The sequence below is a fragment of the Lithobates pipiens genome, unplaced genomic scaffold (assembly GCF_037356315.1).
Source record: "Lithobates pipiens isolate NorthernLeopardFrog02 unplaced genomic scaffold, aLitPip1_a1.2 Scaffold_8, whole genome shotgun sequence".
Taxonomy (NCBI): Eukaryota; Metazoa; Chordata; class Amphibia; order Anura; family Ranidae; genus Lithobates; species Lithobates pipiens.
In genome coordinates this window covers 275,395,168-275,411,494 of record NW_027507903.1, presented here as the reverse complement: position 1 = coordinate 275,411,494, position 16,327 = coordinate 275,395,168, and the positions used below count along the sequence as shown (strand labels likewise).

The following is a 16,327-nucleotide window of genomic DNA, read 5'->3' as shown; positions in this document are numbered from 1 at the left end:
CACAGTGGGGAGGTCATTGCAGGATCCAGGGGACAAGGTAAGTAAGTCTCCCTGTATCCAGCGATGCGATCCTGAGTCTGGCTCGGGGGTCAGGGTTACCGCTTGTGGTACTGAAATTTCAGCCCGAGCCAGACTCAGGATTACTGCCAGGGAGGTTAAAATTTAAACTTTTTACCTGAAACTACCCTCTTAAAGTGAAGGTGATTGTTATACGCCAATAAATACGATATTCAAATAATATGGCCAAGCTCATCTCTTTACTCACACACAGCCACAAAGGCAAGATAATTCTGGGTGGGCAGTGTATTACTGCTCAGTCTAACACACTTAGACCAAATTTTAATGGTTCAAAGAATGTCAGGCAAAATGGTCTGCCCTCACACATATTCACTTAATCAAATCTGGCCCTCTTTGAAAAAAGTTTGGATGCCCCTGATCTATATGAATCCTTATTGGCTAACAAAAGTGGTCACAGAAATAAATTTGACTCATAATGGAATATATGGAATAATTGGTTTAAGGCACAATGATGGTTTTCATCTGTGTAAACATTTATTCGGCTACTTGATACCTTTTCAGTACTAACTCCTCTCTCTCCCAGATATTGATCAGACACTGTTCACACATTTACTTATATAGTTGTTTTCTTTGTTTCTTTCCTTTCTAGTTTTATGTTGATTCTTACTTTTACACATATATACCTTACTGTAGGCAGACCTAGATGTGACCATTCTTGATATGGAAATTTGTACTTTTTGGTACTGTCTCATACCTTGTTTTGTATTATGCAATTCAACATTAATAAAAAGTAAATGGAAAAAAAAAATCAAAGGGACTGAAACTTGTCAAATCAAAAATGCAAATTTTCTGGGCTACTAGGCCAAGGGTTGTCAAAAGGAAAAAGACACCCAGACATTTGACAAGTCCTTTATTAAAAATAATAAAGATCCCCAAAAGGAACCTCGTTGTAAATCCCTTGTCAATCATGATATCAGCCGACTGGTCAAAATTAAAATCATGAACATGACCCCGATGTCAACAGTACTGCTCACTGAATGACAGCTTCCTGAGCTGCCATCAGCTCTAAAAGGGAAGGGAGGATAGTAGTGACATAATTTCTCAAATATGGGCATTGACCATTTTTGGGCAGTAATGTCACTGCTATTGCCACCCCTTTGCTTACATGGCTGGAGATTCCTGGTCCTGTAAGCAATGTGTCAGTGGTGGTTGCTAGGGATGCAGTGGATGGCAGCACCCACTGCTCCCGAAGGAACCATTGACAACGAGAAGTTGTCATATATGGAAGCAGTAGGAAAACCGCTTCTGTATACAGTCTTCTTCCAAATAGGGCATTGAATGGGTAAAATGTTGGGTGTTTACCCAAATGTCGGAACAGCCAAAGTTCAGTTCAGACTAAACTGTCAGCTCGTCCCTACAAATCAAGAAAAAGCAAAACTTTTTCTTTGGTTTATACGAAAAACAGGTTTAGAAGATGTAATATTTGAGCTAATATCAATTTAATCACTTTAGCCCTGGAAGATTTGGCTGCTGAATGACTGGGCTATTTTTTGCGATTCGGCACTGCCTCGCTTTAATTAACCATTGCACGGTTATGTGACACTGTACCCAAACAAAATCGACGTCCTTTTTTTCCCCCACAAATAGAGCTGTCTTTTGATGGTATTATATCCCCTCTGTAGTTTTACTTTTTTGCTCTAAACAAAAAAAGCGACAATTTTGAAAACAACACAATATTTTGTACTTTTTGGTACAATAAATATGACCTTTTTTTTAAAAAAAGCTAATTTTAGGCCAACATGTATTCTTCTACATATTTTTGGTAAAAAAAAAATCACAATAAGCGTATATTGATTGGTTTGCACAAAAGTTATAGTGCCTACAAAATAAGGGATATATTTATAGCATTTTTATTATTATTATAATTTTTTAAATAATAATAGCAGTGATCTGCAATTTTTATTGAGACTGCGACATTATGGTAGACACATCAGACACTTTTGACACTTTTTTGGGGCCATTGGCATTTATACAACGATCAGTGCTATAAAAATGCACTGATTACTGTAAAAATGTCACTGACGGGGAAGGGGTTAACACTAAGGGGTGATAAAGGGGTTAACTGTGTTCCCTGCTATGTGTTTATAACTGGGGGAGGGAACTGACTAGAGGAAGGGACGAATTGTGGTTCCTAGCTAATTGGAACACACAATCTGCCACTCCTCTAAGAACAGAACAGGGATTTGTGTGTTTACACACACACTTCCTCGTTCTGCCTCTCGTGCTTGATCGCTCATCGCCACCATCGGCCATGTGCAGCAGGCACACGATTGCTATGCCGATCCCGTGAGTCAACGTATAGTTACGATGGTTCGCGGGATCGTGCCGACCTGCCGCAGTAAAATGACGGTGGCTGGTTGGCAAAGGGTTAAAGGAAGCACCCTTGTGGTTGTCAGAAATAAGGGTCTAAAACAGATTAGAAAAAAAATTATTTAAATAAATCTCCAGAACGAGCTTAGCTTGGTGATTGCCAAGCCACTATTCCTGTTTTTAAAGATACTTTACTGACTGGAAAGATACTAACTGATTGTCATAGAGCCAATGTGCTACTATCATTATTAAAAAAAAAATCTAGCTGTATAGCTGGAAATTACAGACCAGTTACCCTAACATAAATAGTATGTAAGGTGCTTGAAAGAGTGCTAAGGGACCATAATGAAAAAACTGTCAAAGAAAATTATATTATAAGTAACCACCTGTTGTGAGAAAGTAAGCAGCAGGTTAGACCAAGGTATGGCAGTAGATGTAATTTATCTGAAATTTGATAAAATATTTGAATATGCACCCCACAAATGTTTAATTTATAAATTAGAGACTATACAGTACATCTGGAGTCAATTGTATGTACATGGACAGAAAGTTGGCTTCCCGGAACAAGTATAGAGAAAGATAATAAATGATTCAGTCTCTGAGAGTCTGGGGTTGTGAATTAAGTGTCCCAGGGTTCTGTCTTGGACAAATGCTGTTAAACCTGTTCATAAATAACATTCAATTTGGAATTAGGAGTTCAATTTCAGCATTTTCTGATGATACCAAATTATGCAAGGCACTTATTTAGGCACTGGATGTTGAAACCTTACAAAAATAGTGGGATGCAGGCTACTTGGCAGATGAGGTTTTATATTGAAAAATGTAAGGTTATGCATTTTGGTGCTAAATATTAGAATGCAAAATATTCATTAGGATGTGTTACACTGGGGAATTAGCAATGGAAAAAGATGTTGCGTTCTTGTAGACTATAAACTTAGCAATAGCATGCAATGTAGTCTGCCGTCAACGAAGCAAGCCTAATACTATCATGTATTAGAAAGGGTAGTAAATTGAGGGATAAGACTGTAGTTTTACCTTATTATAAAAACTGGGTTGGCTGCGAGTGTTCTCAGACCTAGCCCCCGAAACACTGAGGAGAAGGAGGCTCTTGAAACCTCTAACGGAAGCTATGAACGCTGCGAGAATCCCCTATCAATGGGGCTTCCCAGCGTGCTTGAGGGGGCGAAGAGACGGACGCTCAGCGGTTCTGCGCTTTCCGGAGGACCTAAGAAGGTTCTGTGAGAGCTTAGGGATCACCCCCCCTTCCCTACCAGGTTGGCAGGAAGAAATAGACACGCATGCCCCTCAAAGTAAGTTAAGATGGCAGAGAAGGAGAAATAGAGAGATGAATGACGGGGAAGGAGACAACAGACATAGGGGGCAGCAAAGTTGAAGGTCTGGAGGGGATGGAGAGGGAGAGGGGGATGGGGAGAGGGAGTCGTCGCTGTTGGGTATGCGCCACCAGGTGTGAACCCCCGGGTAAATATGAAATATAGACAGTATCAGAGAGATAAAGGTCGGCTTCATATACCCACAAAATGGGGGAGTCCTCGGCCAACGTCTGCAGTTGCAGAGTTGGGAGGGAGGGAGGGAGGAGGGAGGGAGGGAGGGGAGGGGGGTTGGTTCCCTGGGGGTCCATTTTTTTTTTTTTTGGTATGTCCTTCGCATCCTCCTTGGTCACCCGAATGGGAAAGTCCCCTCTGGGTCGATCTGCGTTAAACAATAGAATAGTTTTTAATGGTACTGATTAATGTGGTAACATATAATGTGAGGGGGCTAAACACTAACGAAAAAAGATATAAAATAAATAAAGAGCTCCAATTTATGGGGGGAAATATTATTTGCCTCCAAGAAACATACATTACTAGTAATTCAGGGATAAAAATGTCATCATCCCAATACCCAATGTGGTTCTATGGAGACTCTCCCTCTGCGCACTCCAGAGGGGTAGCCACTGGTTTTGACAAATCAGTAAGATTTGAAATAGAGGAACGACTGACGGACCCAGAGGGGAGATACTTATTTTTAAAGGGTAATTTGGGAAATATGGAATGTACCATTGTTAATGTATATGCACCAAACAGAAACCAAGAGAAATTTCTATTGAAAGTATTAAACAAACTGGAGGAATTTAGAAAGGGTATGGTAATTCTAGCAGGCGACCTAAACTGGTGTTTAGACCCGAAGCTAGACTCCTCGGGAGGGGGTACACGGGGGGCTGAACAGCGTTACAGAAAAATAAATAAAGCACTGATTAACGCCCAGCTCCAAGATGTTTGGAGAGTTAACCATCAGAAAGAACGGGATTGCACCCACTTCTCCTCAGTCCATAAAACCTTTACAAGATTGGATTATATATTTGTAGGACAACAACTAATGGCTAATATAAAAAAATCAGAAATTAAATCAATCACTCTTTCCGACCATGCCCCGGTGAAAATTCAATTAGAAATACAGGGTCATATGGGGACTGGAAGTGCCTGGAAAATGAATGACTCTCTCATTCAAGATCAGGAAGTTAGTACAAAAATTCTGCAGGAATTAAAGGATTTTTATGAAGTAAACGACACAGGAGAACACTCAAAGGCTATTATCTGGGAGACACATAAGGCAGTCATCAGAGGGAAGTTAATAGGAATTGGTGCAGGAAAGAAGAGAGTTAGGGAAAAGGAGAAGGCCCAGCTTTATAAAGAAATAGAGGATCTCGAACAAATGACTAGACCAAGAGGGCTCCAAGACACTCAGGAGTTATTGAAGAAAAAAAGAGAGCTAGAAGAAGTATTAGAACAAGAGAAGAGAACGGCTTTTCATAAAATAAATAGCGAGAGACACCTATGGGGGAATAGGTCAAGTAAGTGGTTAGCAAGAAGAATAAAAGAACAGAAAAATAGGACCTATATACCGAAGATCAGAGATAAAAAGGGTGAGATGAAATTCGCTACACCGGAGATTGCAGAAAACTTCCACTCATATTTCAGTGCCCTATACAATATAGGTATAAGAAGGGAGGAAGGGGGGAAGAGGAAAGAAGCAATCAGGGAATATTTAGAAAAGCTCGACCTTCCAAAAATCACATGGGATGAGAAGCAGGAATTAGAGGCCCCGATTTCAGGTATGGAAGTGGAAAAGGCAATTAAAGACACAGCTTTAGGGGGAAGCCCGGGCCCCGATGGTTATTCTATATTATACTATAAGAAATTTCAAAAGTTCTTAGCTCCTAAACTATGTGAATATTTCAATGAGGTAGGGGACGGGGGGGCCTTTCGAGAAGAGGCCCTGCTCGCCCATATCACATTGATTTTAAAGGAAGGTAAAGACCCACGCAGCAGTGGAAAGCTATAGGCCGATATCATTATTGAATACGGACGTGAAAATCTATGCGAAAATTCTGGCCGAGCGACTGAAAACCCTCCTCCCCGAGAGGATTCACACCGATCAGGTGGGATTCGTTCGGGGATGAGAAGGGAGAGACAACTCTTTGAAATCAATTATGTTGATACAAGAAACATCTAGAAGAGAGACTCCCACTCTGTTATTGTCGGTAGATGCTGAAAAAGCCTTTGACAGAACAGATTGGGAGTTCATAAATGAGACCTTAGAACACATGGGCTTGGGCGATAGATTGATGAAGTGGGTTAAAGCGCTGTACAATAAACCGACAGCAAAGATTAAGGTTAATGGCTCCCTGTCCCGCCCCCTTGAACTGTTCAACGGGACGAGACAGGGATGCCCCCTATCCCCGATCCTCTTCGTGATTGCTTTGGAGCCATTACTGGCAGCGATCCGGGGAAATCGGGATTTACGGGGAATTGAGGTGGGAGGAAGAGAGTATAAGGTCTCTGCATTTGCAGACGATCTGCTATTATATATCACATACCCCAGAACATCGATCCCGGCGGCAGTGAAGGAAATGGAACAGTACGGTCGACTATCAAACTTCAAAGTTAACTTATCCAAAACAGAAATATTAAATTTAAACATATCGGAAGGGGAGCAAAGAGATTTGGCCGCTAGCTTACCTTTTAGATGGAGTGAGGGGGAACTGAGCTATTTGGGGATAAAATTAACAGCAAAAAGAGCAAATTTATTTGAAGCTAATTATATTCCCCTGCTCAATAAAATTAAAGCCCAATTGAAAAATATGAAACATAAAGGAATATCCTGGATAGGAAGGGTGAATGTAATAAAAATGTTCATATTACCTATAGTACTATATACATTTCAAATGATCCCCATCCCCCTTCCGGGAAGTTTCTTAAGAAAACTAAAATCTTTAGTCCTCACATACATATGGTACCCAAAAAAAGCACGGATTGCATACAAGGTCCTGGCGAGGGAAAAGGAAGAAGGAGGAGTGGGTCTCCCAGACTTCAACAAATATTATGAGGCCACAATGCTATCTAGGATAGCAGATTGGATCCATAATCTAAAGGAGAAGAGCTGGGCGGAGCTTGAAATAAGACTAAGTGGGACGGATTTAGCTAAAATGATTTGGATTCCGGCTCAGGTGCGGAATTTAGGAACAGGCACTAGTATAATCACAAGACATACACTTAGAATATGGGATAAAATAAATAAGGCACACAACTGGACATACAATTCTCCACTTATGTCACTACTTGACACAAAATATTTTTTACCAGGATTAGAAGAGCGGCTATATTATAGTAGATGGGCACAGAAAGTAGAAATCACATTAGGAGAGGTGATTAAAGGGAATAAGATTGTAACGTTTAGGGAAATCACACAAGAATGGGGTCATAGACCATTAGACAGATGGAGATATACCCAAATAGCACATTTCACACAAGGGCTTCCACAGCCTCTACGAGGAATGAAGGAGCTAAGGCCTTTAGAAAAATTATTTAAAGAGGCACACTGTATAGTGAAAAGGGTTTCCAAATTATACAAAATATTACGAGGTGAGGGGGAGGGGGAGCTACCGGAATATGTAAGGAAATGGGAAGGGGAATTAGGGACACTTAGAAACGATGAACACAGAAGGAAAATATTGAAAATGACATACGCACTAGCGAAAGACGCACGAACCCATGAAATGGCATATAAATTAATAGCAAGATGGTATATGACACCCACTAGAATGCAGAAGCTAGGAACTGGAGAGGAAGCGATGTGTTGGAGGGAATGTAAGGAACAAGGATCGTTTAAACATATATGGTGGGATTGCCCGAAAATAAGACCTTTCTGGGATAAGATAATTCAAAATATTTTTCTGATAACCGGAAGGAGGATTAGGACATGTCCCTGGGCTTGTCTGTTCCACGACACAGACATGGGAGTAAGGCAGTATAAAGCTACACTTGTCCCTTATCTCTTGAATGCAGCCAAAGCCTTAATACCAAATCATTGGGGAGACCCGCAGGAGCCGACAATTCTGGAGTGGGTGAAGAGGGTGGAGCAGATTAGGCGGATTGAAGATTCGATCAATAAAACCCAGGAGATAGAAAATGAAATCCAAGGAAAGTGGCAAAAATGGCTGACATTCTTAGAGAGTGGGAACTGCCATGTCTGATTAGCAGGAGAAGGTGACAAGGAGGAGGACGAAGGAGACGGGGGGGCACTTCTCCTCCTTACCCTCTTTTTTTTTTTTTTATGTTTTTTTTATAGGTTTTTTTTTTTTTTTTTGCCCATGGGGGGTGGGGGGGTTTTAAATGTATTTCTTAAAAGGAGAGGCGGAAGCAGTTTACGGCTTGTGAAATATAGTATAAAATATTCCTATCCGCAAGAACTGTAAAAACATGTTTGAATACTGTACTAAAAAGATAAATAAAGAATATATAAAAAAAAAACTGGGTTGGCCTCTTTTTAAGTATGCAGTACAATTCTGGTCACCAATCAACAAGAAGAATGCCTTTGATGTAGAAAAAGCTCAGCAAAGGTCAATAAAATGAATAAAGGGGCTGGAGTAAAGTAAATTACACTCAATCACTTTAGAGAAAAGGTTTGTAAAAGAAGACATAATCCCAATCTACAAATGAATCAATGGAGACCGTAATAATGGTAACAAGCTGTTTAATCTAAGATCCCTGATGAGGACATGTGGCCTTTATTTGAGGTTGGATGAAAAGAGGTTGAATCTGATATAGAGGATTCTTTACAGTTAGAACAACAAACATGTGGAACCCCTTTCACCAGATAGAGGTATCAGCTGGGAGTGTTGACAACTTCAAATAACTAGTAGATGCCTTCCACAATGGTCGCAATATACAAGGGTATGTACATTAGAAAACTCAAACTGCCACACACTCACACATGCATATAGGTTGGACCAGATAGACCTGTGTTTTTCAACTTTATATACCATGTACTATGTAAGAATATGACCATTCATTCTGAGGAGACAAGATGTTAGTCTGGATTTAGTATGAGGTGTACATTTTGAAAAGAAAATTTACTGAATTAAAATGTAATTTTCAATCAAAAAACTGCTGTAAAAAAATCCCCTAGGTGGTCACTCAGTCACAATACAATACTCTTAACAGAAACATTGGGCTTTCACCAAATGTATTAACAAGTAGTACAGATTAACATATTGGTCTATTAAAGTGATGTTCTCTTTTAAGTGGACCATGCTATAGCATCAAACCATATGAGGTCTGATCCTTTCTCTGAGTACAAGTAGAAGCATATGAATAATACAGGTGAAAATGAATTCTTCAAAGAGGAAAAAATTAAAAAGAAGTGAAGAGAGTTCAGAAAAGTCGTATAGCTTGAGGCAAGGGAAAAGAGGGAAATTAAACCTTAGAAGCTTTGTTAGAAAGTAGTCAAAAATTAACAGTGCTGTCATATGAAGTCAAACTCAAGATGTGGAGAAGGTAAACCAGCACCTTCACACTGATCCTCAATTTTGTTCTGTAAAAAATACTGTTACTTCCATGTATGAAGGAACATGTAGTATGCTACCTACCTCTCTACAGTGCAGCTATTGAGACTTGATTTTGCCACCAGGTCAAATTTAGATAAAGTGGGTAACAAAACAAAGCTTCACATATACATCTTTCATACATAAGCATGAATTGTCATAATGTTTACACACAAAATCCTTCAGCCTGTCCAATAAAGGTTTGAATCTCAGCCAGTTCCTGCTGGCCTTAGAAGATAACATGCTATATCAGCATATAATTAAGCAGTTGATAGGGCTGAAACTGTAAGCCCCTGTACAGACGGTCGGAGATTTCCACAACCAAATCCATCTGATTTTGACCGTCGGATTTTGTCCATCGGATCTTGTCCGAAACTGTTGCATACACACGGTCGGACAAAGTTGGCGAAAAATCTGATCTTTCAGAACGTGATGACGTAATTTCGTTACGATGGGACTACATTCAGGCTAGTAGCCAATAGCTTTGATGTAGGAATTTGATCTGAGCATGCGTGGCACTTGGTCCGATCAAAATTCTCTGCACATGATCGGAGTATGTCCGATCGGCCAAGTTGGTCGGGAAATATTTCCAACATGTTGGAAAATTGGGTCTGACAGATATTCCGACGGAATCAGTCCGATGCATACCACACACAGTCGGATTATCCGACGACACGGTCCGATAGGACACATTCCGACGGATTCTCCGACCGTGTGTACAAGGGCGTAGATCTTGGGACATCCTTTGATTTTGAAATCCAGAGTTGTTCTAGCCAAATAAGAAAGTATGAGGTGTGTGAAAAGATTTGTAAGTAAGACTGCTCATATAAATCAACTTGCATATCATATAGCCATGAATAGTTTGTTTCAAAGTTTGATCTTGGCTCTGATTTTGTTGCCTTTTCCTAAAAATGAGTTCCAACTATTGTGTAGCTGAAAATAAAAAGAAATTGTCACGTTGCCTGGACAGAATGATGATATTTCACAAAAGGTTTTTTTTTTTTTTGCAATGGTTCTCCAAATTTTGTATATCATTATTTTATTTTCTGTAGAAGGAATTAAAACTATTTGAGGTTATTTTCTAAAAGTAACATTCAAAAACCTCAAGAAAGGTCTGGAGCGTAAAAACAACTAGTCACTTCAGCTCATAAACTATTAAGTAATTTGGCAACGCTGTATTGCTGGGTTGTTAATGCTTGTATGATCATAAATAATATAGCTTTATCCCATCCTTAGAGACTTTTGTCTTGCAGCTTGTTCAGTCAGTCACGTCTTGTGAGATCCTGTGGTTTGTTTGCACAAAGGCATTATCACACATAGAGGCACTGGAACGTATCAAAAAAATGAGAACTGTCCTAAAGAATGTGAACTTTTGGTCTTTTCAGGCCTGTTTTGTATTTGTGCTTTAAAATTTGCATAAAAATGTTTCTTCTCTGCAGATGCAGTTAACTTCTTTAAGAAAAAAATAATAATTTGACAAGGTGCAATCAATTCTTTTTTCTCACATTTTTATTTATAATACAGGTAACCAAGTATCACTTTCAAAAACAAGCATGGAGGGATTAATAGTCAAAAAATATTCTACTTAAAGCTCAACTCTAGATACAATCCATTAAATAAAATAGACCCCAGCAAGTGAAATGAAAAAAAAAAACACACAGGAAAAGCACCTCAGGCTGCAATATTTACCTTAACCTGGAGCTGTCCCCAAAGTACTTTTTCATCACAAGTTGCCTTCAGTCTTCTGGGTATACTGACATGAGCATCACTCAGTCCAGAAGAATGAGGAAATACTATGAGTGCGGGGCATTATGAACCTGAATGGGCACCACCAAGGTACTCTTCATATACAGTATATCAATTAGAGATGTGCTGACAGTATCACATCAGTTCCACACTCTGCATCATCCAGGATGTCTCACCATGGTTATGAGAGAGTTAATTTACTGTTGTAAACAGAGCAGGGTTAGTCTCTAAAAAGTGGAGTGAAGCAAACCACGTAGATTCTTAGAACCACACAATTAACCCAGTAAGAGGGAAGGCCACACTCCTTACCAAAGAAGGGGGGGACCTCACCTATCACAGGGGAAGGGACTTTGAGTGTGCCAACAAATGAGGAAAAAAACAAAAAATCAAATATAAAAAAACATAATTTTATTGTGTCATATTACATTTTAATTTATTGTATCATATTCAATTATTTTATTTGTCCTTCTTGATTAAATAGGTTGACTTACATTTACAGATATATCACTTGTGTTTTGTTTGATTTTTGTTAATAATTTTATATATTAGATTTTTCTCCTCATTTATTGGCACACTCAAAGCCCCCTGTAATTTGTGGGGTTTCCCTCCCCCTTCCTTTTGCAAGAGGTTGGCCCTAACTCTTACCGGGTCAATTGTGTGGTTCAATACAGTTTTGAGTGGGATGGTGTCCTCGTGAGGATTAATATATACCTCTGTCTGCCTCACATCTTCATTTGTATTTATTAAAAAGTAGATTTTTAGTTTAAGAGCATTACAAAAACTGAAACTGAATCTGGTTGCTCAGGGCAATGTGCTGCTGACACCGTGTATGCGAAATGCTAATATTACAGCTGTACAAAATAAAGCTTTATAATATTCAAGACAAGCCTACTTCTTTCCAAATGAATATTGTCAATTTTAAATGTCTTGGCTTTATGTTTTGTTTTTCAAGGGATACAACTTCCTTATTTGATTTTAGAAATTCACAAATGGCAATTAAAATATTATGTAACAGCCACTCATCAATCTACTTATTGCTTACTGTTTTATTTTCTAATAATATTAGACACCACATTCAAATTATATATGATACTTTTGCTTTAAATCATTTTGCTTTACTTTTTTTTGTCTATTTCTACCAGCAAAAAAAACAACAACATTTAAGTACCTGAGAACAATTACCCTCAAGTCTTACAAATTAAAACCTTTCCTTTCATTGTCAGATAAACTGAAGTCTGTTGGTCGCATTTCTTAGCGTTTGATTAATCCTACCGCCTGCTATTCACTTTTCTTGTCAGTGCTTAACAAAGGTTCCAGCTACAATAGTTCAGGAAGCTTATTTACCTCAGAATGCCCTGCCACCTTTGATTAAATTCCATGTGGATTTATAACCACTGCCTCACAATGCTAGGTGACCTTTAAGGCACATCTGATAAAACCCAGAGGTCATAGATTGTTGAGGCTTACACTGTGGCTAACAGTTATGTAACTCAGGAAACACTTGAAGTCATTGTGTATTTTTTTCACTTATTCAGTTTTAAAAGTTAGTTGAAAATTAACATGAACTAAATTAATGATTTAATTTTGCAGGAGAAAGAAGAGGGTGTATGGTGCTCCACTGGGGAAACAAGCTTTTGTCTTTGTTGATGACCTAAACATGCCTGCCAAGGAGAAATATGGTGCCCAGCCTCCCATTGAACTGCTGAGGCAATGGATTGACCATGGCTACTGGTTTGACAGGTGCAATAAATATTAATTAGTGTGCTTGGCTACAGAGCAGTAATGATATACACTGTTTCTCTGAAGCGTTAAATTGTTGTATTAGTCCTTATAATTTCTCATCTGCTCAGACACAACAGGAAAACATTTTGAGTTACAAGATTCTCTGCAACCTAAAGAAATAGGGTTTCACATACTGAAGTAAATTACACAGTTTAAAACAGTTTGTTATTGCTTACTAAAAGCATCTTAGTTACTTTGTATGTCATTCCCTGTATTTTTTAAAAGGCACTTTAAAAGTTTTATTTTGATTGTTTTGCATTTAAGTGTACTTCAAGATAGGATTTACGGTTACCTGTTTTTATGGTTAAAATTCATTACAAAAATATGTAATTTGACAGCCTACCAATTACTGATCATTTCCTTCAGGGGAATGTGTTGAGAACTGGACTGAGTGTTTTTGATATTTAACCGCTTACAGAACAAAAGATTTTCCTGCTTAATGACCAGGCCATTTTTTGCAATATGGCACTGCATCACTTTAACTGATAATTATGCGGTCGTGCAACACTGTACCCAAATAAAATTGACATCCTATTTTTCCCACAAATAGAGCTTCCTTTTGGTGGTATTTGATCATCTCTGCGAGTTTTATTTTTTGCGCTATAAACAAAAAAAGAGCGACAATTCTGAAAATTTATTTTTTTTACTTTTTGCTATATTAAATAACCCCAAAAATGTTTTTAAAAAACAAATTTCTTCATCAGTTTAGGCCAATATATATTATTCTACATATTTGCGTATATTGATTGGGTTGCGCAAAAGTTATAGAGTCTCCAAATGATGGCATTTTATTTGATTTATGGCATTTTTATTATTATTATATTTTTTATTAGTAATGGCAGTGATCTGCAATTTTTAGTGGTACTGCGACATTGCGGCGAACAGATCAAACACTTTTGACACATTTTTGGGACCATTGACAGTTATACAGTGATCGGTGCTATAAGAATGCACTAGGGGCAATCAAGGGGTTAAATGTGTTCCCTCGTGAGTGTTTCTTACTGTGGGGGGATGGGACTGATTAGGGGAGGAGACATATAGCTGTTTCTACTTAGTAGGAACAAACAATGTGTCTCCTCTCCTCTGACAGAACAGGGATTTGGGTGTTTACACACCCAAATACCTGTTCTGGCTCTCGTGCCTGTAATTGGGGGTGGCCAGAGGCCGTCACCTCCGGCGGCTCTTAGAGGGGACGACATACCCATACGCCGTTTTGCGGGAACGTGCCACTTTGCCAACGTATATCGGCGTGAGCCGGTCTGCAAGTGATTAAAGGTTTAGCTACTATAACTTTTTTTTCTGTTATCAGTAAACTGTATTATGTATGCATGAAGGCATGCATTAATTTGTGCGTATAAAAATATATATAGTTCTTGAAGCATTGCTTGTTGAGTCTAGATTGCTGTAAATGGCGATGAGACAAATATACCCAGGTTTAGTTCAGGGTGTGTTCGATGAACTTTATTTGGATGCCAAATCCAAACATACTGAAGTCAATCAGAGGAAAATCTTAGAAATAGGTAATGGCCATTTTCTAGACTAATAGGCAAGAGATTGTCAGAAAAGGACTTAGGGCTGGGTACTACACTGGGGGACATACTGTAGACCAGAAAAAGTTAGAAAAATGTATTTGGCAATTTTTACTTTCAAAAGATTTTATTTTATGACAAAGGCACTTGCAAGAACATACCATTAAAACAAACAATCTTCAGCAGGGCAAGCCTGCTGTCACAGTGCAAGTAATAATAAAAGAAGACAGTTGTGGAAATCAGAAAATGGCAAATAGGTACAAATATCCCCCCGTGAGGAGCCCATCCAGAACATCTGCGAGGGGGAGCAACCAGGAACCCCCCCCCCCCCGACACCCCTAAGAGGGAGCTTGCTTTGTCAGGGTGGGGGCGTACTCTCCCGGGTCCCCCCCTCTCAAAGGGAGAAAGTATTCGATGAGCCATCCACAGGGGGCACCTCTGCAATCAATTTGTCTGTACAGTGAACCTGTCAATTATAGCTCTGTTGAGCAAACCATAAAAACAAGAAATCAAGAAGGACAGAAGAGAGCAGAGAGGGAGAAAGGAGGAGAACAGAGGGGTAAAGGGGTAAGCTATTCCCGAAAAGGGTGGTGGGGTACAGTGTCAGAATGCTTAGCACTCAATAAGAGAGGGAGAGCTTTAAGGATGAGATCGGGTCGCTAAGGGAGAGCCTGGGGGCATTCCCGGCAGAAGAGATATTCCCATGTATCGGGCCCAAGGATCCCACACCTTTCTAAATTTAGGCGTGGTATCCGACAGAATGCCTGACAGTTTTTCTTGGGACATTATCCAGGATATCTTCCTCTTTACTGCGAGGAAGGAGGGTCTGGGTTGCTTCCAGGCGGAGGCAATCGCAATTTTGGCTCCTAAGAGGATAAAATGGGTTAGTTTCTGAGTGTAACCAGGCAACAAAAGAGCCGGGGCATTGAGCAGCGCAACCTCAGGAGTTTTTGGAACCCGGCAGCCTGTGACCCTGTGAATCAAGTTAAAGATTTTGGTCCAGAACGATCCGCAGGCTTGCCTTCATGGGCCAGGTTAATCGGGCATGAGAGGAGGAGGATTTGTCGAGTCCTTGATCAAAGGCGACGTTAGAGTCCCCACCGAGAATAACCGTCCCTTCTAAAAGAGGCGCCAGGGTGCACAACAGGGATTCAAAGAATTTGACCTGACCTGTGTTCGGGGCATAGTAGGAGACCAGGGAGTAAAGGTGGTCTCCCACAGTGCCCTTTACAAGTAAAAACCTGCCCTCCGGATCCGCCTTTTCAAAACTTTTGTTGAATTTGCACGTTTTGGCTATCAGGATGGCCACCCCCTTGGTTTTGGATTCTGCGTTGGCTAGGTAGAACTGAGGGAAGTGGGCATGAAGGAACTTGGGACTATACCGGACAGGAAGGTGCGTTTCCTGAAGTAGGATTATATCCAGTTTCAGGGATTTATAGTAATCAAGAGCTTTTCTGCGTTTGACGGGGGAATTAAGGCCCTGTATATTGTGGGTAGCTATCTTAAGCCTAACAGCTTGTTGGTCAGCCATGGAGCAGAGGGGGAGCCCAGCATCTGAAGACGACCTCACTTACCCAGTCAGTGGCAGAGTTCCCAGCAGCAGTGTTGGGATTGACGGCCTGTGATTCTCGTGGAATACATTGCCGGCAGGGTTAGCTCAGCCATACCTGAAACAAACAATAGTGTCATGCAAACATTCAATAGGAGTAGCTTACCATCTAGTGGGGAGACAGAAAGAGATAGGGCAAGGAAAGAAAGTGTTCCTGGGAAAGGAAAGAGGAGATCAGGGCAGGACACACCCCCCGAAATCCCGAGAAAGAACAGTGTTAACAGCTGACCCATAGGGTCAGATGTCCCGACCCTCAGGCACCCGAGAGAGACCGAGGGAGGGGGAGTTGCGCAAGTGGTCCCTCGCGGAACTGGGGACCCCTAGTCGGGAAACAACCTGATCTGTGGATTCAACAGCATACAGTAATAGAAGTTAAACAAAAATAAAGAA

The 16,327-nt window shown here is 40.1% G+C and overlaps 1 protein-coding gene across 1 annotated transcript in view; it reads left to right on the top strand.

The window, feature by feature from the left end:
* LOC143962680 (dynein axonemal heavy chain 3-like) overlaps window positions 1–16,327 on the top strand; it is a 2,426,925-nt gene that overhangs the window by 1,338,482 nt on the left and 1,072,116 nt on the right. Inside the window, exon 43 of the mRNA XM_077472045.1 lies at window positions 12,608–12,757. Within this exon, the coding sequence (XP_077328171.1) occupies window positions 12,608–12,757 (150 nt within the window). The remainder of the gene's footprint in view (window positions 1–12,607; window positions 12,758–16,327) is intronic.